The 27614-nt window shown below is 55.1% G+C and overlaps 1 protein-coding gene across 3 annotated transcripts; it reads left to right on the top strand.

Moving 5' to 3' along the window:
• Positions 1-2067: 2067 nt before the first annotated feature.
• On the top strand, positions 2068-27245 carry KRT80 (keratin 80). Of its 3 annotated transcripts, XM_059886460.1 has the most exons (10): positions 2068-2485; positions 2620-3037; positions 9102-9310; positions 13860-13920; positions 14193-14288; positions 22220-22384; positions 22882-23007; positions 23621-23841; positions 24296-24351; positions 24489-27245. In XM_059886460.1, the coding sequence occupies exons 2-10, from the start codon at positions 2738-2740 to the stop codon at positions 24611-24613; spliced, it is 1359 nt and encodes a 452-aa protein (XP_059742443.1). In that variant the 5' UTR covers positions 2068-2485; positions 2620-2737; the 3' UTR covers positions 24614-27245. The 3 variants fall into 3 exon arrangements, with proteins under 3 accessions (XP_059742443.1, NP_001071420.1, XP_059742444.1); NM_001077952.1 differs by lacking the exon at positions 2068-2485 and having other exon boundaries at positions 2645-3037; positions 24454-26416; XM_059886461.1 differs by lacking the exons at positions 2068-2485; positions 2620-3037 and adding an exon at positions 5396-7821.
• Positions 27246-27614: the final 369 nt, after the last annotated feature.

The raw sequence follows: 27614 nt of genomic DNA on the forward strand, positions 1-27614 counted from the left end.
CCAAAGATCACCTCTGTGACTGCACCTAAGGGGGACTGCTGGGTCAGAGAGGCAGCGGCAGGTGGGACCACATCCTTCTTCCTACCCGTAGTGGCCCAGGTTAGTATGTCCTTCATGGCTCCAAGAAGCCAGGCCACCCACCAGGTAGGCACCCAGTGTTTGGACCCCAGAGACTGTCCTGCAAGGCCAGCCTTAAAGCCACGGACTAGCAATTAACTGTGACTTGTCAAAACACTTGGAGTAGCAGATTTGAGTTATCCAGAGGTGCTCTGGAGAATCGAGCATCCAGCTTAAAGACAGGAGATGGAATCAAGCCACTGATGGTAAGAAGACATCTTTATTTTCCATCCCACTGTCCTTTCCAGGAGCCACCAGGCTTAGAGGCTAAGATAAGAGGAAGGGCCCATAACTCCAGTTGTCTGCATTCAAATCTATTACTCATAAATTGCTGTCAGAAGACAAGGTCTTGCGGCTTCCCCGATGGCTCAAACAATCTGCTTGCATTGCAGGAGACACTGGAGACACAGTTTTGATCCCTCAGTCAGGAAGACTCCCTGGAGAAGGAAATGGCAACCGACTCCAGGATTCTTGCCTGAAAAATTCCATGGACAGAGGAGCCTGGAGAGCTACAGTCCAAAGTTGCAAAGAGTCAGACACAACTGAGCATGCACACAAACAAAAGATCGGGCTGTAAACCTCTCCAAGCCTCAGTTTCCTCCTCTGCAAATCAGGGCGATTAAAATTAAAGCTTCTACAAAGGATGGGTCTCATGAGGACATGGGAGCTAATCCATGTATGGGGGGTGTACCTGACCTGTCTGCTGCTATTTTGGCACCAGCAGACCCCTTACGCCCTTGTCTGCCTTCCCCACTCCCTGCAGAGAACACAGAGGTGGCCAGGTGGGGGCAGACAGGGTGCTGAGTTCAACCACACACCATTCAGATACCAGGTCAGGAAGGACCTGCAAGTCCTTGCATGGATGGACCATGCAAGTGGGTGCCGAATGGGGGAAGGGCTAGCATGTCTCAGGGGTGGGGGCACCAGATACCCCTGCAGTGACCCCATCACCCAGAAGTGTCTCAGCAGCCCACCCCCAGCATCAAAGCCCAGAATCCAGTCTAGGGATAGACTCGTGGCTTCAGGACAGATTCTTGTGTCTCAGTGAGCCAGAAATGCCCACTATGCAGGACAGAGCTCTGGCCTGGGAGGCAGGGGGTCTGGACAGGGCGATGTGACCCAGGCAGGAGCTCCCATCTCCAACCTGTCTCCCTCAGTCCCAGAGGGGACTGAGATCTCTCCACCCCTGAACACCAGAGTTTCTCCCAGACACGTTCCTCTCTCTTCTGCAGCACCACCACCCAAGCTGGTGTGCCAGGTCCAGGGAGGGCACACAGAGCCATCCAGCCTGGCCAAGATCATCCAGCAACATCAGGGCAGGGAGGAAAGAAGAGAGAGGCCCCAGAGAAACGGCAACTCCTTGGAAGTGGAAGAGTGAGGCCTCCGGAAATCCAGGAAGGTGGAAAGGAATGCCCTGGCCCTGGCTGACCCCTCTGCCACCCCATCAGAGGCTCTGGGGGAGCAAGTCAGAGTCTGCGCTATTTACACTTCACATTTAAGATGAAACCAGGGTGGAGAAAGGAGAAGAGGAGCCGGAAGAATGGGAAGGAGGGGGAGGGAGGAGACCGAGGCACCTTCTCACAGCCCTGGGAGCAGAGCTGCACTTGACCAGGGCCCTCTGCCCTCCAGGCTCAGCTCCCAGAAGGTGGGCTCGGGTCTCAGCCACCATCCACAGAGGGCTGGGTGCCCACCCTCTCCCAGATTCTCTGCATGTACCATCTCCTATGGGGTTGGTATATTCACCCCCATTTAACACAAAAGGACAGAAGTCAAGGAGCCTGCTGGAGGCCACGCCAGGGGTGAGTGCTGAGTCTCGAACCAAGTCTCAGTCATCCAAAGACAACTGCTCTTGACCGTGTATTTCCTCTCCAGCCCCTGAGACAGGGGGATGCACATAAAGGTGATTAATAAATAATAGATCAAAGGCAGGGAGAAGGGAGAGCTGGGGGAAGAAAGAAGAAGAGAGGAGAAGTCAGGGTGACTCTTAAACACAGATAGAAAATAAACAGTCAACGTGCTATTTTCCAATGCCAGGCTGGCACGGTGCCCAGGACGGCTGCCCTACACTTGGGAGCCCAGGGACTGCGCTTGCCTCATCTTTTCCAGAGGTATGTAAGCCTAGATACGTCAGCCTTCAGGTATGCAATGAGGTCTGCGGTGAGAGGCATTGCTCTCGCCCTCCTCGCGCGCGCGCGCGCGCTCTCTCTCTCTCTCTCTCTCTGTCCTTCCTTGTTGAATCTGTCCTTCCTCTGACTACCTCCCCACCCTCAGCCAGCCAGCCAGCCCAGCCCAGCCCATGTCCCCTTCCCCTGGAGCCAGGCCAGGCTTGGTTGGGAGGCCAATGACAATGAGCAGCCCCCTCAGCCTGGTAAATTCCTGCCCGGGGAGGAGATGGGTACATGGTGCCGGGGGGAGGGGCGGGAGCCGCATCATCTAACAGGTTGGTCTGGCTGGGAGGGGAGGCGTCCCGCCCTCGTGGAGCTAATGAGCACTGTGCGACAGGTGTCTGCTCCTCAGTCCCCAGCCTGCCCTGCCTGCGACGGGAGCAAGCCACCGCCACCCCGCAAAGGCTCGTTCGCCGGTCCCTGCGCCCTGCGCGCTCTGGGACCCGGGGGCGGTGATGGCCTGCCGCTCCTGCGTCGTTGGCTTTAGCAGCCTGAGCAGCTGTGAGGTGACCCCGGCGGGCAGTCCCCGGCCTGCGACCGCTGGATGGAGCAGCTGCGGGCCCCCCGAGCCGGGCTTAAGCTCCCACAGCCTCACAGGCTGCTGGACAGCCGGCACCGTCTCCAAGGTGACCGTGAACCCCAGCCTGCTGGTACCCCTGGATCTCAAGGTGGACCCAGCCATCCAGCAGCAGAAGAACAACGAGAAGGAGGAAATGAAGGTCCTCAACGATAAATTCGCCTCCCTGATTGGCAAGGTGAGCAGAAGTGGGGGGAGGGGTCCCCAAACTAAGGCCAGTTGGGCTGGGGCAGGTGGCTAAGCTCTGCAATTCCCCCCAGCATCATGCCCCACCCCCTCCCCAGCCCAGCCAATGGGAAGCCAGCATTGCCAACTTCGCGGCCTAGCTTTGAGCTGAGAGAAGCAGAAGGGGGAAGTCCCTAGCCATCCTGACATGGGAGAGAAAAGGACGTCAGGATGGCCTGCCTCTGAGGGATGTCTGGATAATAACGCACTGCATGGCCTGGGGTCACCCTCCCCGCAGGCAGGGACTAGGGAGGGGCTCTGAGTGTGACCAAGAGGAGGCCCCCTCTTGGGAACAGCTGATGGAGGCATGGGCTGCAGTCAGACTCCACGGTGGACCGACAGGGCTCACCTTCCTGTCCAGGCCGTTGGATCTGTTCAGCTTTCCAGGGTCAGAAGCGCCGACATGGGCAAGGGGACCTGTGGGGCAGCTGGAAGGAAGCTGAGTGGCATGGGGTACACCTGTGGTTCCTCAGGAGCTAGGAATGCGGGGGATGGGTGCTGCGAGTCTGAAACAGGCGGCCAGCCAGTCTTCCATGTCCTGACCAGAGTAGAGTGATTGAGTCCCTTGCACCTCACTTCCTGGACCCGCTGGTGTCAAGCTCTGGCTCAGGGCAGGGGCTTCAAGAGCTCCAAGGAAGTCCTGTCCACCTCCCAAACCTGCTCCTCACTCACCTCCTGCAAGAAACCTCCCATGACCAGCCCTCCCAGCTCTGCTCCCTCCCGCCCTGACTGAGAATAATAGATAGTAACAGCTACTGTTGATTAACTGCTTACCCTGAGCCAGGAACTGTGCTGAGTGCATATTTATTTCTATTTCCTTCAACCTTAGGAAAGAAGTTACTTCTATGGCCATTTTACAGCTTTCTCACTCCCCTCTCCTTCTGCCCCGGGCTGGCTGGGTCCTTCTCTGCCCCTTGCTCTCCCTGCCTCTGTGTCCCTCTACATATGGTTGGTGTCCTCCACTAGGTGGGGGCTCACCGAGGAGGGCAGGGGGAATGAAGTAACAGACCTGGAGTCCCAGCTGGAGTTCTGCCCCCACTGCCCAGCACTCCACAACAGCTGGTTCCCCGGCCGCGCCGATGGGGAGACGGAGCAGCCCAGAGGCAAAGCGCCTTGCCCAAGGTCACACAACCAGCAAGGTCTGGACTTGAACTCAGGTCTGTGAGACACAAAGCCTCTGAAATGGGAGTCATTTCTCCCCACCTCGCCCCCACATCTGAGTGCCCAGACCAGCATTCCTGCACCCACACCTGGGGTGCCTGGGGTAGGGGTGTGTAGGGGGAGTGACAACTGGAGAAACAACCATCCCCTGAGCTGGAGCGTTCCCTCCATCACCCCCGGTGGCTGCACAGCATTCAGACTGCCAGGCGGTCCACCCTAGGAGAAGAGCCCGCTGCCCGAGGGAGGCAGGTCCCTGCAGAACCACCTCCTCTCCAAACACAGCTTAATCCCTTAAAAGGAATGCTTCATGAGCTATGTAATTTGGCTTCGATGGGTGGCTTTTCTCCGTGAACGCCAGGGCTGATATCACCCTGTGCCTCTGCCGTGGGGACAGGAGGAGTGTGTAGGCACAGGGAGGGGCCCGAGGGGTCTGGGTTCTGTTCCCAGAGTCAGGACAATGCCCTCGAAGGTCTTTAGAAGAACTCGAGTTTCCCAACCCCCAGTTCAAGCTTGGCCTTGAGACCAGTGCTCTCCATAGTGGCAGGCAGGGAACTGGGGGTGCCAGCCCCTTGGGGATCCTGATCACTGGAGCTCTGCCCAGGGAAACCCAACTGATCCACCAACTCTATGGAGAAAGTCTGTTATTCGCTCGTATCCCTCCTTGAAAAGACCACGAGGGCCCAAGTGGAAGCAAGCAGAGGTTAGAATGTGAAACCCGGAGTCACATTTCTGGGTTTGAATCCTGGCCTCACCTCTCACGTTTGTGTCATCTCAAGGAAATTATTTAACCTCTCTGGGCCTCAGTATACATTGGTGTCATGGGCTTGTCAGAATCAAATGGGATCATTTCTGAAAAACACATAGAAAGCCCTCACCAGGTACCAGGTATATTCTCTTTGTTATATTGAAAAGGCCATACATGGGTCCAGCCCAGAGAACTCCAGCCCAGGGCATTTAGTCCCTGCCAGGCAGGAAGGGCTTCCCAGGTGGTACCAATGGTAAAGAACCCGCCTGCTAATGCAGGAGGCATAAGAGACATGGGTTCAATCCCTGGGTCAGAAAGATCCCCTGGGGAGGGCATGGCAACCCACTCCAGTACTCTTGCCTGGAGAATCCCATGGGCAGAGGAGCCTGGTGGGCTACACAGTCCGTAGGGTCGCAAACAGTTGGCCATGACTGAAGCGACTTAGCTCGCATGCAAGCAGGAAGGAGCCTGGGAAGAAGGAGGGAAGGGCCCTGCTGGAGGGTGAGGTGGAGGAGCTTAGTGGGTAGGGATGCAGCATGGAGCTGGAAAGAGCTGCAGGAGCCCAGGGTGAGATGCCATCACCAGTGCAGGGGTAGGGTTCTAGGCAAAGAGAAGAGACTGGCAGGGTGGCCCTCCCTCCTGGGCCCTCTGAGGCACCCAGAGAAATCAGAGATCATTGAGGAAGAGCAGGAGGAAGAGGAGAAGGGTTGGCAAGGAGACCCACAGGAGCCCCCAAGGGGCCCTGGAGCAGTGACAATTCTTTCACTTGCAGCTGTGTTTCCTTGGGCAAGCCACTTCCCCTCTCTGTGCTTCAGATTCCAACTCCCTGCTCTGCTCCTGCTCCGAGGGTAGCCTTGACTTCATGCCAGTCAAGAGACTAGTACAGCTGCAGCCATGAAGAAGGAGGATGAGCAGAAGCAGCAGCAGGAAAGGAGGCCAAGGGGGTAGCGCGAGGGCCATGCTGACAACAGCAGAGGCTCCAGGCTGGGCCTTCAGCTGCAGACACCAGAGGCGGTGGAGATGGGACAGGAGGAAGCATTGCCAGAAGCGCCTAAGGAGGCTGTAGGGAAAGGACCCAGAGGGGTGGGCACAGTGTCTTCCCTTGGCCTGTGTAGCCTCTGGAAGCCCCAGGGGTCACCCCCCTGCCTGCACGCAGGCAAGCACAAAACAGCCTTTCCTGATGGAGAGACCTTGAGGCTCTTGGGCAAAGCCAAGCTGAGGCTGGAGGCAGGGGATCTGACACCGCCCCCTTCCTGAGGAAGCACCAGAGGCATCACTCTGCACACTCACCTGCCTGGGCTGTGGGCCCATGGGTTGGCACATGCAGCCCCCCAGACAGTCAGCCTCCCTCCTGAGGAGGGCCCCAGCCCAGCCCAGCCCATGCTGCTCAGTTCCCCGAAACAGAAAGTACGTCTCTCTCCACCCTCGTCTGGGCCTGCTTTTGAGCCGGAAGGCCCACGACCCTGGAGTTGAGTCACAGTGAGTTCTGTGCTTCTGAGCCTCAGTTTCCTCATCTGTAAAATGGGAAGCAGGTAGACCACAGCCTTGGTCTCCAAGGCTCCTCCTAGAGCTGCTGCCTAGATCAAAGGGCAAGGGGTCAGCCAGGAGAGGCAGAAAGAGGAACGAGAGGGGAGTGCTTGGCAGCCTTGACAGGTTGAAAGAAGTGAAGCTGGCATCTCACAGGGTACTGGGATTTCCGGCCCTCCCTCGCCTTTGTTTCCAGAGGGAGGAGCCTTTCAGCATGGAAGGTTCTGGGTTGGGGGTGAGTTCTCATCCCCACCCACTGAGACAACAAGCAACTCCCCCAAGTAAAAGGAGGCTTCCCTAAATCCCCTGCAACCAAAAATGCCCTCTGACTAGACTGGCTGGCCAAATGCATACCGTCTCCCAGCAAGCGAGTACCGAAGCATAGGGTATCAAAGTAAGACTATGGGGAGGACTTCCTGGTCCAAAGGGTTCTGTGTTGCTTATGGGTGGAGGAGGGAGCCTCACATCTCTTGTCTCAACCCTACCCTCAGTATAAATACGGGGCTCCTACTTGTCAAAACGCAGGGCAGGTGGAGTGAGCAGAAACCTCCCACCACCCCCAGCAATCCCTCACACACGCAAGTACGACAGAAACCCTCTTGACCGCATCCCTACTGAACCTGTTTGGCTGTGACGACAGCACACAGCTTAAAGTCGGCTTCAAGCAGAATTTACCAGTACAAATGGGAGTTAAGGAGGGGAATGGCAGCCCACAAACACCATTGTTGAGTGTTCCCACAGATGTCGTCTCCTGCAAGTGTCCAAGGGGCCTCCCCCGGGGCATCAGAGATCTCAGGGAAACCCGGGGATGTGGGTAGGGCAGACAGAGAGGGCGAGAGCCCACCTGATACCCAGGTTCAGGAGGAACGGGAACACGAAAGTCCAGAGTTGGCAGCCGCCATCAGATGGGCCTGTCAAGAAGCTGGGCCACGGAGTTGCTGTGTGAGCCTGGACAAGTCACCTGACTGCCCTGGGTCCCCATCTCCTCCTCTGTAAATGAAGGGTATAGACCAGCTGATCCAAAAGGCTGGTCTGTGGTTCTGGCTCTTTCGGGCTGTGATTTTGGGAGCTGGTGCCAGCAGTGGATGGAAAGACTTTCGGCTGCCCACTGTGGTCATAGGAAACATAATTGAGCTGGTTGTCACAATGCTATCATGACAACAGCCTGCCCCATTCAGGAGCTCAGCCCCAGCCACCCATCTTGCCTCAGTAGCCCTAGCCACATCCCAAGAGGCATGCAGATGGCTCTCAGTCTGACGTTGAGGGTGGTAGATGAGGACAAACGAGAAGCAGATACACCAAGGGTCAGATATTGGAGGGAAGAGGGGAGGCTTCCTACAGCGGGGTGCTGGGAGCACATGGAACGGGGGCTGGGATGGTAGGAAGGAGAATGATGCTCAAGGGAGAGGCTGGGCCTGGAGAGGACAGGCAGAGTGCAGAAGAGGGAGGGGGACTCCCAAGCTCCGCTGGGCTGAACTGGATGGAGGGAATAAGAGGACCCAAGAGGGACTCTGCCCTCCTGCTGGCCAGTGGCTGGGGTGGGAGCCATGCAAATCCCTGCAGGATTTGCAAATCCATGCATAAACCCTCTGAGCAGGAGGGTGTGAAGGATGCAGAGTTTCAGAGGAGCCCTGGGTCCAGAGCCCCCCCAGGCTTTGTCCTCAAGGCAAGTCCGGCCCCAACTAGAGGCAGAAGCCAGCCCAGCAAGGGCAACGGGGCCCCGCAGAGAACTTGCAGCAGACCAGAGGCCTGCTGAGCAGCAGCTCAAAGATTCTAAACCTCAAAGTGCTTGCATTCCACCCCTAGGCCTGCCACTTGCTAACTGTGTGACCTTGGGAGGGTAATTTCCCCTCCCTGTGCCCTGTCTCGTCATCTGTGGAGTGCAGCTGATAACAATATCTTCCCCGGAGGGTTGTTTGGGGGTTTGAGTTAAAGATGTCCAGCTCAAAGAACAAGGCCGTGTGTACAGCAGGGACCACAGGAGCATTTGCTGTTTGCTGCTCCAAAGCACCTCCCCAGGTTTTTCTCTCTGCAGGTGGGCAGAGCAAGTGACATCAACCTTGACTTCCAGCTGGGGAAACTGAGGCTTGGACAGACCTCAAGTCCAGGGATGTTAGGAGGATTAGCACTTAAGAACTAACCAGGCCCTACCCTGCGGTTTCCAAAGCTAGATGAGACCAGGCTTGTCTAGGTGGGCGGCAGACAGGCCTCTTGACACCCCACGTTCCCTGGGGTCTCCCACCCAAGCCCCAGGCAGCCTGGAGAACCTGTCATATGTGGGCACCTTCACAGCTTGGTCCCTTTTCCCTCATCTCGCTGGTCCTGCACTTCCTGTAAGAAACCTTGGCTAATTGGCTGTGCCTCTCTGGGATTCTCGGATTCCCCCCCTTATCGCACCATCTGCAGTTGAACAATCAGTAACTGGAGATGCCACCTGAAGGTGCTGAGTGAGGGCCCCAGGCGGGTGCCTCTTGAGTAGATGAGCTGCCACGTCCCATGGAGGCCCCCGGGGGGGGGGGGGGGGGCGGGTGGCACTGGCGGGGGCACACCTGGCCCTCTCACTGCCACCCTCCCGCTCTCCCAGGTGCAAGCCCTGGAGCAGCGCAACCAGCTGCTGGAGACCCGCTGGCACTTCCTGCAGAGCCAGGACTCGGCCACCTTTGACCTTGGGCACCTCTATGAGGAGTACCAAGGCCGGCTGCAGGAGGAGCTGCGCAAAGTGAGCAAGGAGCGGGGCCAGCTCGAGGCCAACCTGCTGCAGGTGCTGGAGAAGGTGGAAGATTTCCGGATCAGGTAGGGGAGCCCTATGAGGGCCGAGGGTGGGGACCAACCTTCACGTGTGGGGGCAAGGTCTGGGGGCCCAGGCCAGAAAAAGAGAAAACTTCTTTGAAAAACCAGTCTTTAGTCCATACTTACTTACTAAAGAGCTGCAACGTGCTAGCAGTATTCTAGATCCCGGGAAGACAAGGCAGTGAATCTACAGCTACATCCCAAGCAGTGACCCTTACAACAAAGCCAGTCTCATGCTGGCTGACAGCTACGCTGCGCTTGCTAGCCTCTGGGCATTGCAGCCCTGTCCCCTACGCCCTCCCCTTGCGCCCAAGTCCATGGGAAATTGTGTCACTAGCGAGAGCAATAGATGGGCTCCGGCTTTGGCTGTAGCTTGAGATTTTGAACTCTCTTGAGCTGAAAAGGGAAGAGGGTAAGGGAAGGCAGGGGGCAGAAATGATGAGGTTTGTTTGCATAAAGAAGCAATCGCCTAGAGGTAAGACACGCCTGAACTCGATGGCAGACTTGGGGTCTAGAGAGACATGGAAAACACAGACTGGGGGGACAAGCAGCTGGCAGGCAGAACGGCCCAGCTGTTAAGGGTCTGGGCTTGGGTATGACTGTGCCCCATGGGAGGGGGTTACTCCTTGCCCATACCCCTCACCATCTCTGTGACCTCGGGCAAGCTGCCTCATACACGAACCTCGTGTCCTCCTGTGTGGAGTGGGAATGGTGATGGTTGATACCAAGCTAAGGCTGGTGTGAGGAGGAAGCCAAGAGTTTGGCATGGCTACTGGAGGTTAAAAATGGCCACTCTTCTGCCCCCCCCGGAGAAGGCTCCATGCCCAGCACAAAGCAGTTTGCTGCACTGAATTGGCCAGTCTAGAAAGGCAGACTAGTTAACTTGAGTAGCTCAAAGGAGAGGTGACCTTCTCTGACCAGACAATGGTCAGGGCTTCAAGGACAGGGAAGCTGGGCCAGAGCAGAGAGGCTGGTCTCTGCTGGAGGCCCCCAGCCAGAGAGAAGGAAGGACAGGGTGCGGTTGAAGCAGCCCCTACCTTCTGCAGGACTTGGGCCAGATCCAGGCCTTGTGATCTGAGGTAAGGCCCAAAGCCTCCCAAGACGGAGGGCGGAGGCAGCCTGTCAGGAGTCCTGGGCTGTGGCACAGCCTTTCCTCGAGGCCTCTCTGCGTGGCCTCCCCTGCTGAGACCACATGCAGAAGGAATGGTCACACAGGAAGCTTTTCCCTCTCTGGGGACCTCGGTTTCCTCATCTGTGGATCTGGCTGGGCCCCTCCCTGACCTGGGCGGGAGGCACTTCTCCCCCTACCCTGCCCTTCCAGGTCCTTGGGAAATACAGGGAATTAGACTGCCCATTCTGACGGCGACGAGGGAAATCTCACTGGTGTGCCAGAACCCAAGACTCAGTTCACTGATACATAGCAGGTCCTTGGCCTACAAAGGATCAGAGAATAGCAGAGCTGGGTGTGGACTTGGATTCTCCTTTTATGGAGACAGAAACAGAGGCCCAGAGAGGGTGGGGGCTTGTCCTTAGTCACACAGCCAGGAGTACAAAGTCCCATCCCTCGCCTGGCAAGCTACTGTGTGAAGCTGCTCCCAGGAGAGCAGCCGGATCGCATCGTGGAGGCACTTTGTAACTGGAAGTTCTGTACAAACACTGCTTGTTGTTTTAATCTGGCTCAGCCCCCTCATTTGGCCCGCTGCCTGGTTTCCATCTGCTGCCTGATTTTACTGTTTAGGCTCAGGGCCTCTCTTCCCCCTCTCTGGGTAGGGAGCCCACTGAATTGGGGAAGGTGAGGCTGGAGGGTTTCTGGGTCTGCAGGCCAGAGCCAGGAAAGCTGCAGCCTGGCTGTGCAAAGCCTGGGGCCCCCAGAGGCCAGGAGATGCCAGGCCAAGCCCTGACAGGGAGGGGTGTACTTTGCCTCTACAAGGCCGATGAGATCAGCTTCACTCCTAGAAATAAACAAGTTTGGGGGGGTGGAGAGGGTACGGGTGTGACCAGCTGAAAAGGGCTGAGAATGGGTTTGGGAGCTGGCGGCTAGCATACGGGCAGGGGATTGGAAGTGAATGGGGGACATGGGGTTGCATAAGCCTCTATAGGAATGGAGACTTCTAGAAGCTCTGATGTAGCAGGGACCTCAAGGATTAGCTGACTATCCCCTCTGTTTACTAGGGATGAAGCAGAGGCCCAGCAAGGGGAAGAAACTTGCCCAAGGACACATAGCAAGTGATTCAGAAATGTTGTGTATAATTGTTCAAGCTGTCTAGGGGTGAACTGGGATTGAATTGCAGTGGAGTCGATGAGAAGGGAGGTGGGAAAGCTGAGAAGGGCAGTGAAGGGTAAGGGGAGGTTTGGCACCTCAGAGGGCTCCCACTGGACAGCTCTCTCCAATGTCCTGTTCCCAGGCAGGCAGAAGTCTGTTATCAGAGGAGAGGGGAGAGGCTAGACAGAGGGCTTGCTTGGGGAGGGCCAGTCAATTTGTGCTTCTCAGCTTGGAGCTCCCAGACCCCTGTCCACAAGTCAGGAAATTTTTCCGAGGCCCCCAGATCCCAGAGGGAAACTTGTTCAGGTCAGCCCAGCCCTAAGCATTTGTGAGGAGTGTGAAGAGACCTGCCCACTCTGTCTGCAGTGAGAATCCCCATGGTTTCTTTCTGGAAACGCTGAGAGAGAGGGGCTGAGCTGGGACATGGTGTTGGTGAAAGTGAAAGTCGTTCAGTTGTCTCTGACTCTTTGCGACCCCATGGGCCGTAGCCCACCAGGCTCCTCTGTCCGTGGAATTCTCCAGGCCAGAATACTGACGTGGGTAGCCATTCCCTTCTCCACAGGATCTTCCCAACCCAGGGATCAAACCCAGGTCTCCCGCATTGCAGGCGGATTCTTTACCGTCTGAGCCACCACGGAAGCCCTGGTGTTGGAGAGGATGGTGATAATAATAGCAGTAGCTCTGGTGGGTGTCACGCACCTTTGTAAATGCTTTATGTGTTCATTTATTTAATCCTCATGAAATTAACATTATTGTGACAAGGGCACGTAGAAGGAGCCTATCCAAGGTCACATAGCTACTTAGCAAGAAAGCCGGAATTTGAGCCCAAATAGTCTGGCTCTGGAACCCCATTCTTAACCAGCACATGACTCAGGCTTCCAAGCCTCTCTCTGAGCCTCTGATCTGTGAAACAAGACCAAGGGAACACCCCTGGCTGGGGGCTCTGAGGCTCACAGGAGAGGCATTTTGTTTGCCCTGGAAGGCTTCAGATTACAGACCAGTCTCCCTGACCCATAGCACCACCCTGTCCCCATGGCCTGCACCCTCAGGGACCCTCAAAGATTCTGGAAGCCCGCAGTGGCCAGGGAGAGTGTGGACCCTCCACATACTGAATTTCAGGGAGCTGAGTGCTCTACAGGCTCTCGTGCTCTGGGGTCTGCTCCCCTTAGTCCCTCTGGGAGGCTAGTGAAAGAGAAGGCCTGGGGGTGGCAGGTCCAGCTACCTGACGTGGGTGATGGGTGATGCTGCCCCTTCTGTGAGGTCAGGGACTGGGGCAGGCAGGCGGCTGTAATTAGAGCCGCCAATGATTCAGGCATTCCCTAGAGAGGAGGAAAGGCAACAGGAAGCCACAGAATCCCCACGTCGGTTGGGGCAGGCAGAGCTGGGATGAGAAGCATGCCGCAGGCAGACATCCATCCTGGGGGCCCAGAGGGTAAGGTCAAGGGTCCAGGGATCCCATCTCCCCACCCAGCAGTGTCCTGGTTCTGAACACGAGGTGTACTCGACACATCTCATCACATGTGTAAGGAGGAGACACATCTGAGAAGAGAGGGAACACAGCTTTGGAGTGCTGGTGAATTTCAGCCCCCATGACACATGCGCCTATGCACGTGCACACCCCAAGAGACAAGGGAGGGGAGGAGTTTCTTGCCCTGAAACATATGGGGGGGCCCATCTGACTGCAAAACCCATGCCTTCCTGCCCTCTCTCCAGAGGGAAGATGGCATAGTGTCCTGCTGTCTAGCAAAGCAGTGGGAGAAGCGTGGGGCTTCGGGGAAGGGTGGAGTTAGGAGAGGATGACGTGAGCAAGATGCTTGGAGCAGACACTACAAAAGGCACAGCTTGTTTGAAACTGAGACTCTCGGGGGAGGAGATGGGATAAAGATAAGGGAACAAAAACATCAGGGTAAAGGGACTGTGCAATCAGGAGAGGCTTCCGGGAAGAGATGAATGTGGAGCAGAGCCAGGAAAGGGGCAGATGCCCCTGGGAGAGGAATGGCTGGTCATCAGGAAGGAGTAAGCATGAGGGGCGGGATGCCTGCTTCCCCAGAGCCAACACTGTGGTATCAGGGAGGAGAGGGGACATGTCATAGAGACAAGGGGCTGCATCCTCCTCAAGGAAGGGACCCCTTTTTTCTAACTGCCACAAGGCGCCAAAGGGATGGCAGAGGCCCCAAGCCCCACCCAAGGAGGGTTAAGCAAACCGTTGCTAAGTCCACCGTATCCAGCTGAGCAGGCTCTGTGTGTGTGTCTCCCTGGCTCCCCTTCTCCTCCTTCCCTACCTCCCAGGTATGAGGACGAGATCTCCAAGCGCACGGACATGGAGTTCACCTTCGTCCAGCTGAAGAAGGTAGCCTCCCCAGCTTACCCCATGGGTTCCTTCCCCAGGGACCCTCTGCCCTCTTTTGCTCAGGATCCCCAAACAAAGGCCCCACAGGCTGAGTCCCAAGACCACAGGCAGAAAGCTAAGCACCTGTCCCCACCCTCCTCCAAGGCTCTGAGCCAGGTCTTCTCCGGGAATCTCTCCCATCATATTCAGGAAGCAAAATCCCCCTTACCATACCCCTGCCCTGGGATCCCTCCATTCCTTTTCCCATCATTCACCACTGCTCCCACCCCCAGGACCTGGATGCAGAATGTCTTCGACGGACGGAACTGGAGACCAAGTTAAAAGGCCTGCAGAGCTTTGTGGAGCTGATGAAAAGCATCTATGAGCAGGTGAGAAGACGGGGCCGGGGTCCCGCTGAGCCGAAAGCCAACTGGTCCCTGGGTAAGGGATGCAGGGTCGTGGAAACTTCAGCAGGCGCTCACTGTTGCTGGCCACAGATGCAACAATTTCCTACACCCCTTGTGTGCGGCAGTCAATAACCCGTGTCCCCTCGTCACTCATCTCACGGAGCATGGTAGGTTCCCACAAAGCCTCTCTCAGGGAAAGCCCCACCTTCGTGTGTTGGGGAGCACTGAGGGCATGAAGGGGGCCCAGGTACATCCAGGGCAGGGTCAGGAAGTGGCCTTGGAGTGGTGAGCCAGGAGGCTTTGAACAGTAGTTCTTATTGAACTAATTTCTCTCTCATCCCTGCAGCTTAAATTGCAAACACCCACAGCTCTAGCTCTCCTAGGCCTGCAAGGCACCCTCCCCCATTTGGGGATCATACAGGGAAGATTTATAGACAGATTCTCTGGTAATCAGACAATACAAACTTCTGCCAGACAAAAATGACTCAGGAAGGACTTCCCTGGTGGTCCAGAGGTTAAGACTCCTTGCTTTCACTGCAGGAGGCATGAGTTCAATCCCCAGTCAAGGAACTTAAGATCCCACAAGCCATGTGGTATGGCCAAAAAAAAAAAAAAATCCCAGTCCCAGTAAATGCAGACAGAGGAGCCCCCGGACACATTTTCATTTGTCCCTAGGTCCTCACTGTCCTTGGGGGGACAGTAGCCCAGCAAGGCCTGTCCCATCTGCTGTGCCACCAGCAGATGAATTCTGGGCTCTGCCCCTTGGCAGCATCTACCTCCTGGGCTTCCTTTGGGATGTGTGTTCTCCTCTCTACATTCCCCATCTTCTCAGGAGTGAGGAGGCTGATGGAGTGATGCTTTGATTCAGCTACAAGCAGGCAGGACCATTACTGAGTGTGACAGGGCACAGCAGCCTGTGTGCTGTAAGCCGCTGGTGCCAAGCTATGGCAATGCAGCCCAGGGCAGAGCAGGGGTCAAAGTCACCACTGCAACCAGAAAGATCTGCTCGGGTGGCCTGAAGGGCTGCTGACCCTGTGGAGAGGGAAATTGGGCCTCGTGGCTACACGTGGACCTGAGACCTCTGTGCAGCCATGGGAGGGAGCAGAAGAGAGACCCTCCCAACCCTTGCCAACATGAGGGAGGCAGCCCTCATGGGCAGACCACCCCAAAACGCTTCTTGTCCCCAGCAGGGTCCTCTGCGGCCGGCCTAAGCCCTGAGGGGCTCACCAGGGCACCGTGCCCACTGAGTGGCTTGGGAAGTGGGTAAGAGCTTCCTCTACCCACACTCACCAGGGCTTGTACCGCCCAGCAGACGTCAGCAGGGCCACAGTTTCAGGGCCTCCAGCCCATCCTGCTCGCCAACATCTCAGGGAGCCGGGGCCAGGCGGAGGCCCTACGGGTGTAGAGACATAGCCGAGGAAGGCTGGGCATAGCCAGCCATATACCTGAGCACTGAGGAGACACACCTGCCCTACTTCTGGGCCCCGCCCCACAGCAGGCTGCCGGCTCCCTCTGGACTTGGCAGCCCTTGGCCCCAGTCCTGACTCTTTTTTTTCCCCTCATTTCTGTGACTTGGGGCAAGTTATTTCTCCTCTCTGTGCCTCACTTTCCTCATCTGTTAAATGGGGAGAGTGATAGTAGCAGGTTCATCATGCTGTGATGGGGTAAATCACTTAACAAATGTTTATGGCATGCCTGCTAGGTGCCAGGCACTGACCTCACAGCTGTGAGCCAGGCGGGCAAGTTTCCTGCCTTCAGGAGAGCACAATTTAGCTAAGACGGCACGGGTGATAGGCTAATAAACACATCTGGACAAGATCATTTTGGAGGGGAAAAGTTGCTGGTATGCAAAGAAACTGGGCCATGCCTTAGTGCTAGAGGGGTTGGGGCCATGTGTCTCTGAGGAGGGTGAAGCCCCAACCTGGAAAGTTCCAACTCAGCAGAGACTTGAAAATGCTTCAGCAGAAGGAAGGGCTGTATGAAACACCTGAGATGGGAATGATGTGATCCTGGGAGGGAAAGTGGCAGCTGTGGCTAAGACAGAGTGGGCAAGGGCCAGGTCGTGCAGGGCCAGAGGCCCAGGATGGGGTGTGGACATTATTCTAAGCAGGATGGGCAGCCCTTGGTGGAGACGGAGGCAGGGTGCTGTTGGGGGGCTGCTGTGGAGAAGGGGCCACAGTGAATGCAAGAGTGCATTATTACACGTACGTACATGCTCAGTCACTCAGTCGTGTCTGACTCTTTGTGACTCCAATGACTGTAGTCCGCTAGGCTCCTCTGTCCATGGGATTCTCCAGGCAAGAATACCGGAGTTGGCTGCTGGGCCCCCAGGGGATCTTGCCGACCCGATTATTACATATACATTCTATTGTATCATATCACATTGTATTTATACTATATTATATTGATACTACCATATTATATTGATACTATCATATATTATAACAATGTATGTAGTGTAGCATATATATAGTATATATTATTATATAATGTGCAGTATATATAATGTATAATAATAAAATATTATTTTCTATATTGTATACTATATCATCATATTTTATTGTTTTATTTCTAACATATTAATATAATATTATAATAACATATTAATTAAAATAATAAAATATGGTTATATAGTATATAATGTAGAAAATAATATTTTATCATTATTACACATTATATAATGCCCATATATAAAACAATAGCAGTTATTATTGTTTCAGGTAGCAGCAAGGTGGCAAGTTGGTGTCGGGACATGAGGTTTGAGTTTCCCTCCATGTACCTCCGCAGGCTGAGAGGGCAACACTGACCCATAAAGATTCCCTATACCAATGGGTCTCTAAGCTGGCCCTGCCTAGTAAAAATATAATGCAAGCCACATAGGTAATTGTAAGTTTTCTAGGAGTCACATTTTTTTTTAAAGTGAAGAAACAGAAAAAAATAATTTTAATATATTCTATGAGGCCACTATATCAAAAATATGATTATTCAACAAGTAGTCATTATAAAAAATGAATGGGCTATTTCACACACGTTTCCCATTGTAAGTCTTCGAAATCTGCTGTGTATTTTACACCTCCGGCTCATCTCAGTTCTGACTGACCACATTTCAAGTGCTCACGACCACACAGGGCCAGTGGCTACCCCATCAGGCAGAGCAGGTCCAAGAAAGGTACCAGCCGTGCCAGCTAGGGTGGAAGAAAAACACAGTGGGATGTGCATAGCCCCGGGGTGGGGGGGGCCAGGCACCAGTCTCAACTTTGGAGTAGATACGGAAAAAGCACTACTGTATAGCCCGCCCCAGGGCCCCAGGACACAGCCCTCCCTCTTCCCAAGACACACACGCAGGTCAGGATATGTATGGAAAGCCTTGCCCAGAAGCCAGTGGCTATAGGCTGCTCAGGGCCTCGTCTACACACTGCACCCACCTGGGCAACACCCCTTCCCCTCACCTCCAGGGATGCTGACTGGTGACAGCACCCTGGGGCTCCCACTCCCCCTCAGCTTCCAGGATTCACCCCAGCTCCCAAGTGCTCTGGGGCCTGGCTGCATCCAGCCAGAAAGCCACCTGCCCCACCTGCAAACTCTGGTTCCAGGGAGATTAGCTACGCAATCTACTGACAAGCCCCTGTGGCCAGCACACCTCCCGGGATACTGACCCCTACAAAAAGGACCTGGCCTGTCTACGTGCCTGCCTTCATGGTGCCCCAGGAGGCCACTCCAGGAACAGGCTACTCAAGCCCTGGACACTTCCTCCCAGCTCCATCACGTTTTCCAGTCACACCAATAGTTTCCCAGCTGTTGTTTATTGAGCACCTACTATATTCCAGGCACCAGGCTGAGTGCTCTCCAGATGTAATCTCATTTAATCTTTCCAATAAACCTATAAAGTAGGGAAAATTATTAAGAGAGCACAGACTTTGGGGCGGCTTGGATTTGAATCCTGGCTCCATTATTATATGGACTTGGGCTGGTTCCTTTATTTTTCTATGCTTCAATTTCCTCATCTGTAAAATGGGGAGGACAATAGTACCCAGCTCACTGGCCCGTTGTGAGGATTTATTTTGCTAGTATATCCTAAAGCACTTAGAACAGTGTCTGGCACATGGTGAGTATTTAATAAATGTCAGCTGATTTCAATTCCATAATTATACCCACTTTTCAAATGGGCCTCCCTGGTGGCTCAGATGGTAAAGTGTCTGCCTGCAATGCAGGAGCTGCTGCTGCTGCTGCTGAGTTGCTTCAGTCGTGTCCGACTCTGTGCGACCCCATAGACGGCAGCCCATCAGGCTCCCCCGTCCCTGGGATTCTCCACGCAAGAACACTGGAGTGGCTTGCCATTTCCTTCTCCAGTGCAGGAAAGTGAAAAGTGAAAGTGAAGTCGCTCAGTTGTGTCCGACTCTTAGCGACCCCATGGACTGCAGCCTACCAGGCTCCTCTGTCCGTGGGATTTTCCAGGCAAGAGTACTGGAGTGGGTTGCCATTGCCTTCTCCGGCAATGCAGGAGACCCAGGTTCAATTCCTGGGTTGGGAAGATCCCCTGGAGAAGGAAATGGCAATCCACTCCAGCACTCTTGCCCGGAAAATCCCATGGACAGAGGAGCCTGGTGGGCTACAGTCCATGGGGTCACTAAGAGTCAGACACGACTGAGCGAATTCACTTCACTTCACTTCACTTCACTTTTCAATGAGAAAACTGAGGCTCAGCTAAGTTTAAAGACTTGGCCAGGGCTAACCCAGCTAATAAGAGGTGACATTATTCAGAGCCCAGTGCCGTTGAACACTGCATTTTACTGAGCAGTACTGTTACCCCTCAGTCCCCATATTCCCTGACCTGGGGGGGCCACGATGACAATAGGCACACATATGGAGGCCTCCTCAGACTCTGGCTCCTAAGAAAAGCTCTAAACCTGAATCAACTTGATTCTTGCCCGCTTGGAGATGCAGATCCTCCCCGGCTCCCCCCACCCAACCCTGCTACGGTGGCAATCCCACACCACACAAGTCAGCATTGTTATGCCCTCTGTAGCCCGGCAGGGCCAGCATGTCTGAACAGGTCTGCAGATGATCCAAGCCCTCCACTTCCTGCTTCTGTTTACCACGCTTATGCTTACACTGGCTCTTTCCAGAAAGGACCTGAGGCTGCCCCATCAGCCGGGTTTCGCCCATCCTTTTGCTGCAATAGTGCCCTGTGCTCTGACAGTGCCCTGGCCTTCTCCTTGCCCATAACGAATGCCACCTTAAGCCTGGGGAAGAAATGGCCCTGGAGAACTTTGTCTGAAATGCCCCCATGCCTGCCAACCCCCAGCACATGGTGACCGAGGAGGCCCCAAGCTGCATCTCTGAAACTGGTTCGCTGCCAAGCCCCAGCTGGGATGTCAGTTCCATCTGGAAAATGTCAATCTCCAGTGAGGCCCAAGGGAGCAGAGGCGGAGCATGAGCCTGTGTTCCCGCAGGGGGTGGGGTCTTCCCCCACTCTTGCTCAGAGATCTCTGTTAGATGTATTTGAAGATCAACCAAAACCCTCCATCACGAGACCCTCTAAAGGATAGCTGGCCACTGAGCTCAGGGTCCCACCAGCTCCAGGGTGGAGACAGGTGGCCTGCCACTGCTCAAACTTCTTTTCCAGGAGGCGATCCTGATCACCAGGGATGCTAGTGGGCAGGGTCAGGCGGTGAGCAGACAGGGAAGGGGTGGCCTTCCTCTGCAGGCCTCGAAGCTGCCCACCCCTGCGGTCTCCAGCCGCAGGGACACAGCCACAGGTCAGAAGTAGCAGCCTCTGCCAATCTAGACTCCAGAGGTTCAGCCACAGCTTCTTGGAGCAAAAGACAGATGAGGGTCAGCAGGGGGCCCAGAGTCAGAAACCAAGATTGGAATGCAGTCATGAGCCAAACACAGAACCTGGATCTGAGCGGGCCTCCTGATCCAATTGCCCCTTTTCAGGAAATAGAGAAGCCAGAGGAGCATGCTAAACACCAGCATGCGGGGCAATCAGGAAGATTCAGACTATAGGCAAGCAACCTGAGGTATTCAATAAGAAAAAGACAGGGGGGAAATAAAAGAGACAGAGATGAAGAGAGTATCCACAGAATAGGAGAGACATACGGACCAATGGCGGCGCATGAACCTTGTTTGGATCCTGAATCAAACAAAAAAAGGTCTTTTTGTAGTTTTCTTTAATTTTATATAGGGCTTCCCTAGTGACACAGAGATAAAGAATCTACCTGCAATGCAGGAGATGCCTGGAGAAAGGCATGGCAACCCACTCCAGTATACTTGCCTGGAGAGTTCCATGGACAGAGGAGCCTGGAGGGCTACAGTCCATGGGGCAGCAAAGAGTCAGACAAGCAAGCGACTTGTCTGCTCCAAGTCAGTCAGTCGAGCGACTAACACACACACACATGTATATATGTGTGTAAAATGAGAACACTGGCCAAATCTTGATGACTGAAGTAAGGGTCGAGGATGAACTGTGAACACCAGCAGTAGTAACTGTGCATCTGTATCCCACCGCTCCCCCCTGAGCTGAGCCCCGCCGTGCCTCCCTGGGTGCCTGGCCGCTCTCCCTGCCTGTCAGGCTCCTCAGCCACCTGACTCACTCTGTACAATGCTGGCCACGGACACTCTGCTTACACCCATTCCTCCTTTCCACGCGGGGCCCCGCCCAGGCCCGAGCTACTGATCAGCACCTCCAGAGAAGCAGCCCAGGGCCCTGGAGGTGACACCTTGCAGCCCTTCCAAAGACCCCCATCCCCACTGGCTTTGCTACACACCTCTGAGCCTTCACTCTGGAAAGCAATCAGACGGCAGGGCATGACAGAAGCATATGTGGGGCTTCAGCTCCCGTCCCTGCCCCTCTAAGGGAGCTTAGCAGGAGCGGCAAAGCTCTGGGACCAGCCCCGCCCTCACAGCTGTTTCCATCAACTCTGGGTCCTGCAGCTTCTTCCTTGTCTGTAATCTGGGGCTGACAGTTGAGCCAGCCTGGTGAGGATGAGACGTGGATACGCCTGGAAAGCACTTAGCACACACACTGCCTGGTCTCTCAGGAGCCCCCAGGGAAATGGGAAGTTTTACCGCTTCCAGGGGTCTCTGAGGACACAGGCTAGCATTTTCTAGGCAAAGAGGAGGACAGAGAGGAGGGGAAAGAAGGATCCCAAAGGACAGAAGAAGACAAAGATACTGAGGCTAAATCCTGTCGTTGCGGCTGGGCAAGCCCCTCAGCTGGACAGGGAGGGGCAGTGAGTCTCCAGGGTGACCCGGAAGTCACCTGGGCCTCCGCTGCTGGCAGGAGAGCAGGGATGCATGATCGTCAGCCTCTGCTCCCCTCCTGCCCTCATCACTCATGGGCTTCCATTCCCACATGCATTCAGCAGGGACACTCCCCTGCCAGATACGGAGGCCTGGAGGTGAAAATGCCTCAGCCAGGCCCTCAAGGAGCTCCCATCCTGGGAGGGCAGGGGTGGGGGAGGCCACGCTGCACAGCACTGAGCCTAATGATAGAATGCCCTCAGGCCCAGATGTCCTGGGCCCTTTCCTCCTCTGCCAGGAGGAAGGAGGCCCACCCTGGGAGCATACAGCAGTGTGTGTGTTGGGGTAGGGGGCGGTTCAGGGAGGGATGGTGGGAACTGAAGAGGAATTAGGTTTGCAGGTGGGCCTCCAGAGCCGAGGGGCCCTCCCTGCCAAATCAGAGAGGAAAACCGACAGGTGGGTGAGTTGGGAGTTGAGGGGACTGCTTCTTAAGAGTACAAGCTGCTGCAGAGGCAGGGCAGGGAGATGTTTATCCTCTGATCATCTCTCCAGGGAGACAGAGGGAAGCCTGCCCTCCACCCATCAGGGAACGAAGAGATTATGGGGACTATGGCTGAGGGTCTAGGGCCCCCCACCAGCCCTGAGGCCCCATGTCTGTGCCCCATCAGGAGCTGAAGGACCTGGCAGCCCAGTTGAAGGATGTGTCGGTGACCGTGGGTATGGACAGCCGCTGCCACATCGACCTGAGTGGCATCGTGGAGGAAGTGAAGGCCCAATATGATGCTGTCGCGGCTCGCAGCCTGGAGGAGGCCGAGGCGTACTCCCGGAGCCAGGTTTGGGACTGGCAGGCAGACTAGAGGGATGCAACCAGGGCAAGATGGGCAGCAGCAGAGATGGCTAAGGCCGCCTGCAGCTCTGGGTGCTGAGAGTCCAGGAGAGATGAATGGCGAGACACAGGGGCGATGGAGTCCACAGCAGTGAGTTCACATGCAGGGACAGAGAATGTGAGAGCCCAGTGATGTGCTGGGCCACAGGGATGATGGGGACAGGGGCAAGCCACAGTCTGCACCCTTCAGAGGCTCATGGCAGTGCTGCCACCCAGTGACTCCAGTCCACGTGTGGGCATGGCCCTTGGGGCTCAGTCCAGGGTGGCCAAGAGAGGGATCCTGAGATGGACGTGGTGGAGGCAGGAGCAGGGAAGGAGGGAGACACTGGCCTGGGTGGGCCACAGAGGAGGGGATGAAGCCAAGGGTGAGGAAGAAGGAGGGGCCAGGGGTCCTGGGGGGACACAGTGAGCTCCCCTGACTGCCACCCTCTCCCTGGCCTCCAGCTGGAGGAACGGGCTGCCTGCTCAGCCGAGTTTGAGAACAGCCTCCAGAGCAGCCGCAGTGAGATCGCTGACCTCAACGTTCGCATCCAGAAGCTCCGATCGCAGATCCTCTCCATCAAGAGTCACGTGAGTGTCCGGAGGACCCACCTGGGCTGGAGCAGGGTAGAGTGCGGGACACATGCTCTCTCATATCCTTCATACACACACGCTCACACAGGCTGTGTCTATGTGAGCCCTGGCTTTGTGACCCTGGACAGGTCACTTAGCATCCCTGTGCCTCAATTTCCTCATCTGTCCTTAGACAGCTCTGAGGACCACATGAGCTTGGCCGGTAAAAGTGCTCCATAAACTGGCCAGGGCTGTTGGAATGTTGGAGGGTCCCCTACACACACACCCAGAGTCCACCGCCTCCCCCCTATGGGGGAGAAGCGAAGGGAAGCATAAGCCCCAGCTTCCAGACAGGACGAGCCTTCAGAGAAGTGCCATCCTGGAAGGACAGCTGGGACAGGCTCCTGTGGAGCCCTGCCATATTTGGTAGCCTTGGGAAAGTGTCTCCTTAGGTCTAACTGAATGGCCTCTTGCTGCAACGCACTCCATTACCATGCCTAGGAACGCCGTGCCAAATCCTCCCAATGCACACTCCCACCAAGGACAGAGGCGGGCTCCTGGCCCTGACCCGCTCTCTCCCTCCTTCCTTGCTCACTGACCCCTCTTTCTCTCTGTCCTCCCGAACTTTCAGTGCCTGAAACTGGAGGAGAATATCAAGGTGGCCGAGGAACAGGGTGAGCTGGCCTTTCAGGATGCCAAGGCCAAGTTAGCCCAGCTGGAGGATGCTCTGCAGCAGGCCAAGAAGGACATGGCGCGGCAGCTGCGCGAATACCAGGAGCTCATGAACACCAAGCTGGCCCTGGACATCGAGATCGCCACCTACCGCAAGCTGATGGAGGGCGAGGAGAGCCGGTAAGGAGCAGGGCCAGCGGGGCGGGCCTGAGAGAGGGGAGGACTGGAAGCCCCACGGGAAGCCAGTACCCAGCCCCTCACCCCCCAGCATGATACTGTGAGCCTGGCAGGCCTGGGTTCATGTCCTGGCTCAGCCACTTACACACTGGAACTTCAGTCCAATTTACTCAATTCTCAGTTTTCCTATCGGGAAAATAGACTGATGATAAGTATGCCTCACATGTGCATACAATCCCGTGTGCAAATACCTGCCACCAATCAGTGCTCAGCAAATGATAGCCGTTCATGCAGGGGTGAGGGGACAGAGCTGACTAGCCAGAGTCACACAGCAGGGCAGCCCAGAGCTGGGAGGGACAGCCAAGAATTGGCCTCTGCCTGCTAATCCCAGGCCTCCAATCCCAGGAGAGCTGAGCCACAGGTTCCCTTCACATCCCACCATCTCTTCCTCCCACAGGATGGACATGCCCTCAGCCACTGTGGTCAGCGCTGTGCAGGCCAGATGCAGAACTGGTGAGCCTGCTTGCCCCAAGAACCCATGGTGGGAGGGGGACAGTGGGTGGGGGGGGATCATGGCCCTAAAGGCATGATATTAAATGCCTCCCAAACCTCCAGCCCCTACCCTGCCCCACCCCTTATGTTCCCTGTAGCTGTCTCCAAGTCCGGCCTCTCAAGAGCTCCCTCTCGGAAAAAGAAGGACAAGAAAGGCCCTGTGATCAAAATCACCGAAATGTCAGAAAAGTTCCTCTCGCAGGAGTCAGAGGTCTCAGAGTAAGCCGCTGTCCACACCCCAGGAGCCCCAGGCCACTCCCCTGCAGCAGCAAGGACATAAGCTAGACTCCAGAAAGCAGCCTGGAGCCTCCAGGTTGGGAAGGAGGCAAATCTGATCCTGAATGGAGAAGAGGGTTAAAAACAGTGACTGCTTTTTTGCGGGAATGGGACAGGACTGTCACCAGTTACTCAAAGTCACTTGGCTCCATATCAATATCTCACAGTCCACCCTTCCAATATCTGAGAGGTCTTCCTGCCTGGGTAAATTGGAATTGGGGTTTTGCCTCCACCTCCTTGCTCCTCGCACAACAGGGGACTCTAACCAAGCTGCCTTTGACCCTTTGCCCAACCCTTGCCCTAAACTCACATCTCAATTCTTGTGTTGCCTCTGACTAGGAACCAAAGTGAGTGCCCTCACTCCCCTAGCCCCTGCTAGCCTCGGACCAAGGGCCGGTGGGGACTACATGGGCACCCTCCACTATCCAGAGTTCCTGCGGAGGCACCTGGTTTTCCTGCACCACCTGGGCTTCCCGGAGACCTGACAGTATTAGGGAGTGAGGGGAGGAGGCTCCCTGGGTGTTTGGGACCTGAGCCCAGAACTCTGAGATCAGCCCAGACCCCCATGCCCCTCCTCTCCTCCTGTGAGTCCCTCCCAGCAGGTCACGGTCAGAACTGGACAGCTGTCCCGCCAGCTCCCAAGCACCTTTTCTAGAAGCTTTTCTTGCCATGACAAACTCCCTGATGGGGGAAGTGGGAAGTGGGGGAGACGGGGCAGGAGAACTGGACCCTCCTTTCTCCTTTCTATCATCCTGGGGCTCACCACCCTGCCTGGGGTCTGAGCTCTCTGCCTCCCATCCAGATGCTTCCCAGCCTGAAACCTGGTTTGGGTATGCACCAGACCCTAGAGACTCCTCTTGCCACCCTTGCCATGAAACTCCAGGCCCATTTCCCATGAGTCCCACTCCTGAGGGTCTCCATTCCCTCCATCAGGCCAAGCCTCCCCTCCCCTGCACACACACTTGTGGATCAGAGGTCCTTCCTGTCTTCCTCCTCCACGTCTGCCCCTCTGCTGCCAGCAGGGTCATGAAGAAGGCACTGTCCGCTCAGGTCTGGGAACTTCTGAGCCCTTGAGGTCAGGTTGGGGGGCCCCAGTGACTAACTAAAGAGAAATTCTGCAGCAGCAATCCAACAAGAAGGTTTGGGGCTTAGAGGAACGCTCCTCTTTCATCCTCTTGGCTCTCGCCTTCAGGGCCTTACAGGGAATCTGGCAGCTCCACCTTCCCACGCCGTAAGCCACCTTCTCTTCCTCCCTTTCCTCTCCCTACCTCCCTCTTGCCTCACCTCCTCTGCTGGACCCAGTCTTTGATTTATTCATCTCATTTTCCAGGACCGGGTGGCCCAAGGCCCTGGCCCCCTTCTAGGCCAGAAGGTCCTCCAGGCCTGTTGGGGGCGCTGAAGGGCTATTGACGCTCAGGCCAGAAAGAACTCAGATATATACTTATCCCTCAAGTTTCAAAAGGGTGCTGATTGCTGCTTATTCTCCACCTATTTATTGGTTTCCATGGGAGCAAATCCTCAATGGGGATATACGATATTAAAAGTATATATATTATTTTTTCATAACTTATATAGCTTTTAACTTATTGCTTCCCTTCCTGTTTCTGCATAATCAATGCTATATATTATACTACCTGGAGAGACAGCACATGTTCTAGCCAACCCACCCCACTGGCTGACTTCTTGGGGGGTAATGCCCCCTTCTCCCTCAAAGGGATGAAATAAAGTGCTGAGATTATTCATGGATAGAGCTGTGTGTCTGTCTGCTTTTATATCCCCTCTCAGGATTGGTCAATCATTGGTCAAACAGGTTAACCATAGGACTTTGAAAATCCTCCAGTTATGGGAAAGGGAGTCCAAGGACCTAGTTATACCTTCAGACCAGTGCTACTTGGCCATGGAAAAGTTCTCCTGCCCTGCCATCCCACAAAGAGGCTATACCAGTGTTGACCTACGTTCCAGTACCTCCCAGGATGCCCAGGAACCATGTGACCACCTCAGCAAGCACAGACATGGGGCATTCCCCACGTGGTGGCGGATTCCCTCTGAAGCCCTTCTGCCCCATTGTGCGGGTTGGCACAGCCCAGAATATATTCTGATAGGTACAGGCCTAATCCTGTGAAATCAAATTCTATATCAGCAAACAAGGATCGAGGGCCTTCTCCAAGCCCAGCCCTGCAATAAAACACCTACGAGTGCTCCCCACCCTTCCACCTGGAGAAACTCGCTATCAGGTCAAGAGAGACGCTCTCTCCAACTGCAGAAGGCAGAGAGGAGAGGGGCTTGCTCAGGGAACTCAGGAACTGGAACAGGAAGAAGAGGTGTCTCAAGGACAGGAATTCTGGGGGTGAAATAAGACCTTTGAAGCATTTGTGTCCTGGCTCACCCACTCACTGGAATGAGACAAGTGGAACCTCAGTTTCCCCATCTGTAAAATGGAACACACAGCTTCCCTATTTACCTAAAAGGATGTTTGGGGATCTGACAAGATAGCTGGGCTCATTCCTACCGAGAGTAGCACATCTTGCTTCAGGACTCTGAACTGTAACAGCTCAACAAGAATAAAGGATTACTAGTGATATCGTTGTTGTTATTACAGCAGATATTATTATGGACTAGTTATTAACAGATATTAACAGACTAGTTGGGAAACTAAAACCAGGCCTGGGGCTAGCTCTTTCAGGGTACAGCATAGCCATGCCCCAGGGCTGAAAGACCAGAGACTTCCACTCAGGGTTTACCCATTCACCTGGGCCACTAAGAGACGGGCTCTGCTCTCAAAACTCAGAAGGAATGATGGACAAACCCCATTCCTATGCAGGAAGGTCCTGGAACCGAGCCCAGTTCTCTACTTACATTATCTTTGTTTTCTAGTCTATTAACTCCTGAATTATGAATTTCTGAACACTAATTTGAATTTCTGACACTGAATTCATAATAAATATTAC

The sequence above is a fragment of the Bos taurus genome, chromosome 5, assembly GCF_002263795.3.
Source record: "Bos taurus isolate L1 Dominette 01449 registration number 42190680 breed Hereford chromosome 5, ARS-UCD2.0, whole genome shotgun sequence".
In the NCBI taxonomy this organism is placed as follows: Eukaryota; Metazoa; Chordata; class Mammalia; order Artiodactyla; family Bovidae; genus Bos; species Bos taurus.

Coding starts and splice junctions, on each gene's coding strand:
- KRT80 (XM_059886460.1), top strand. CDS start 2,738: ATGGCCTGCCGCTCCTGCGTCGTTGGCTTTAGCAGCCTGAGCAGCTGT. Junction 14,289..22,219: donor TGAAAAGCATCTATGAGCAG/GTGAGAAGACGG, acceptor GTGCCCCATCAG/GAGCTGAAGGACCTGGCAGC. Junction 22,385..22,881: donor AGGCGTACTCCCGGAGCCAG/GTTTGGGACTGG, acceptor CCTGGCCTCCAG/CTGGAGGAACGGGCTGCCTG.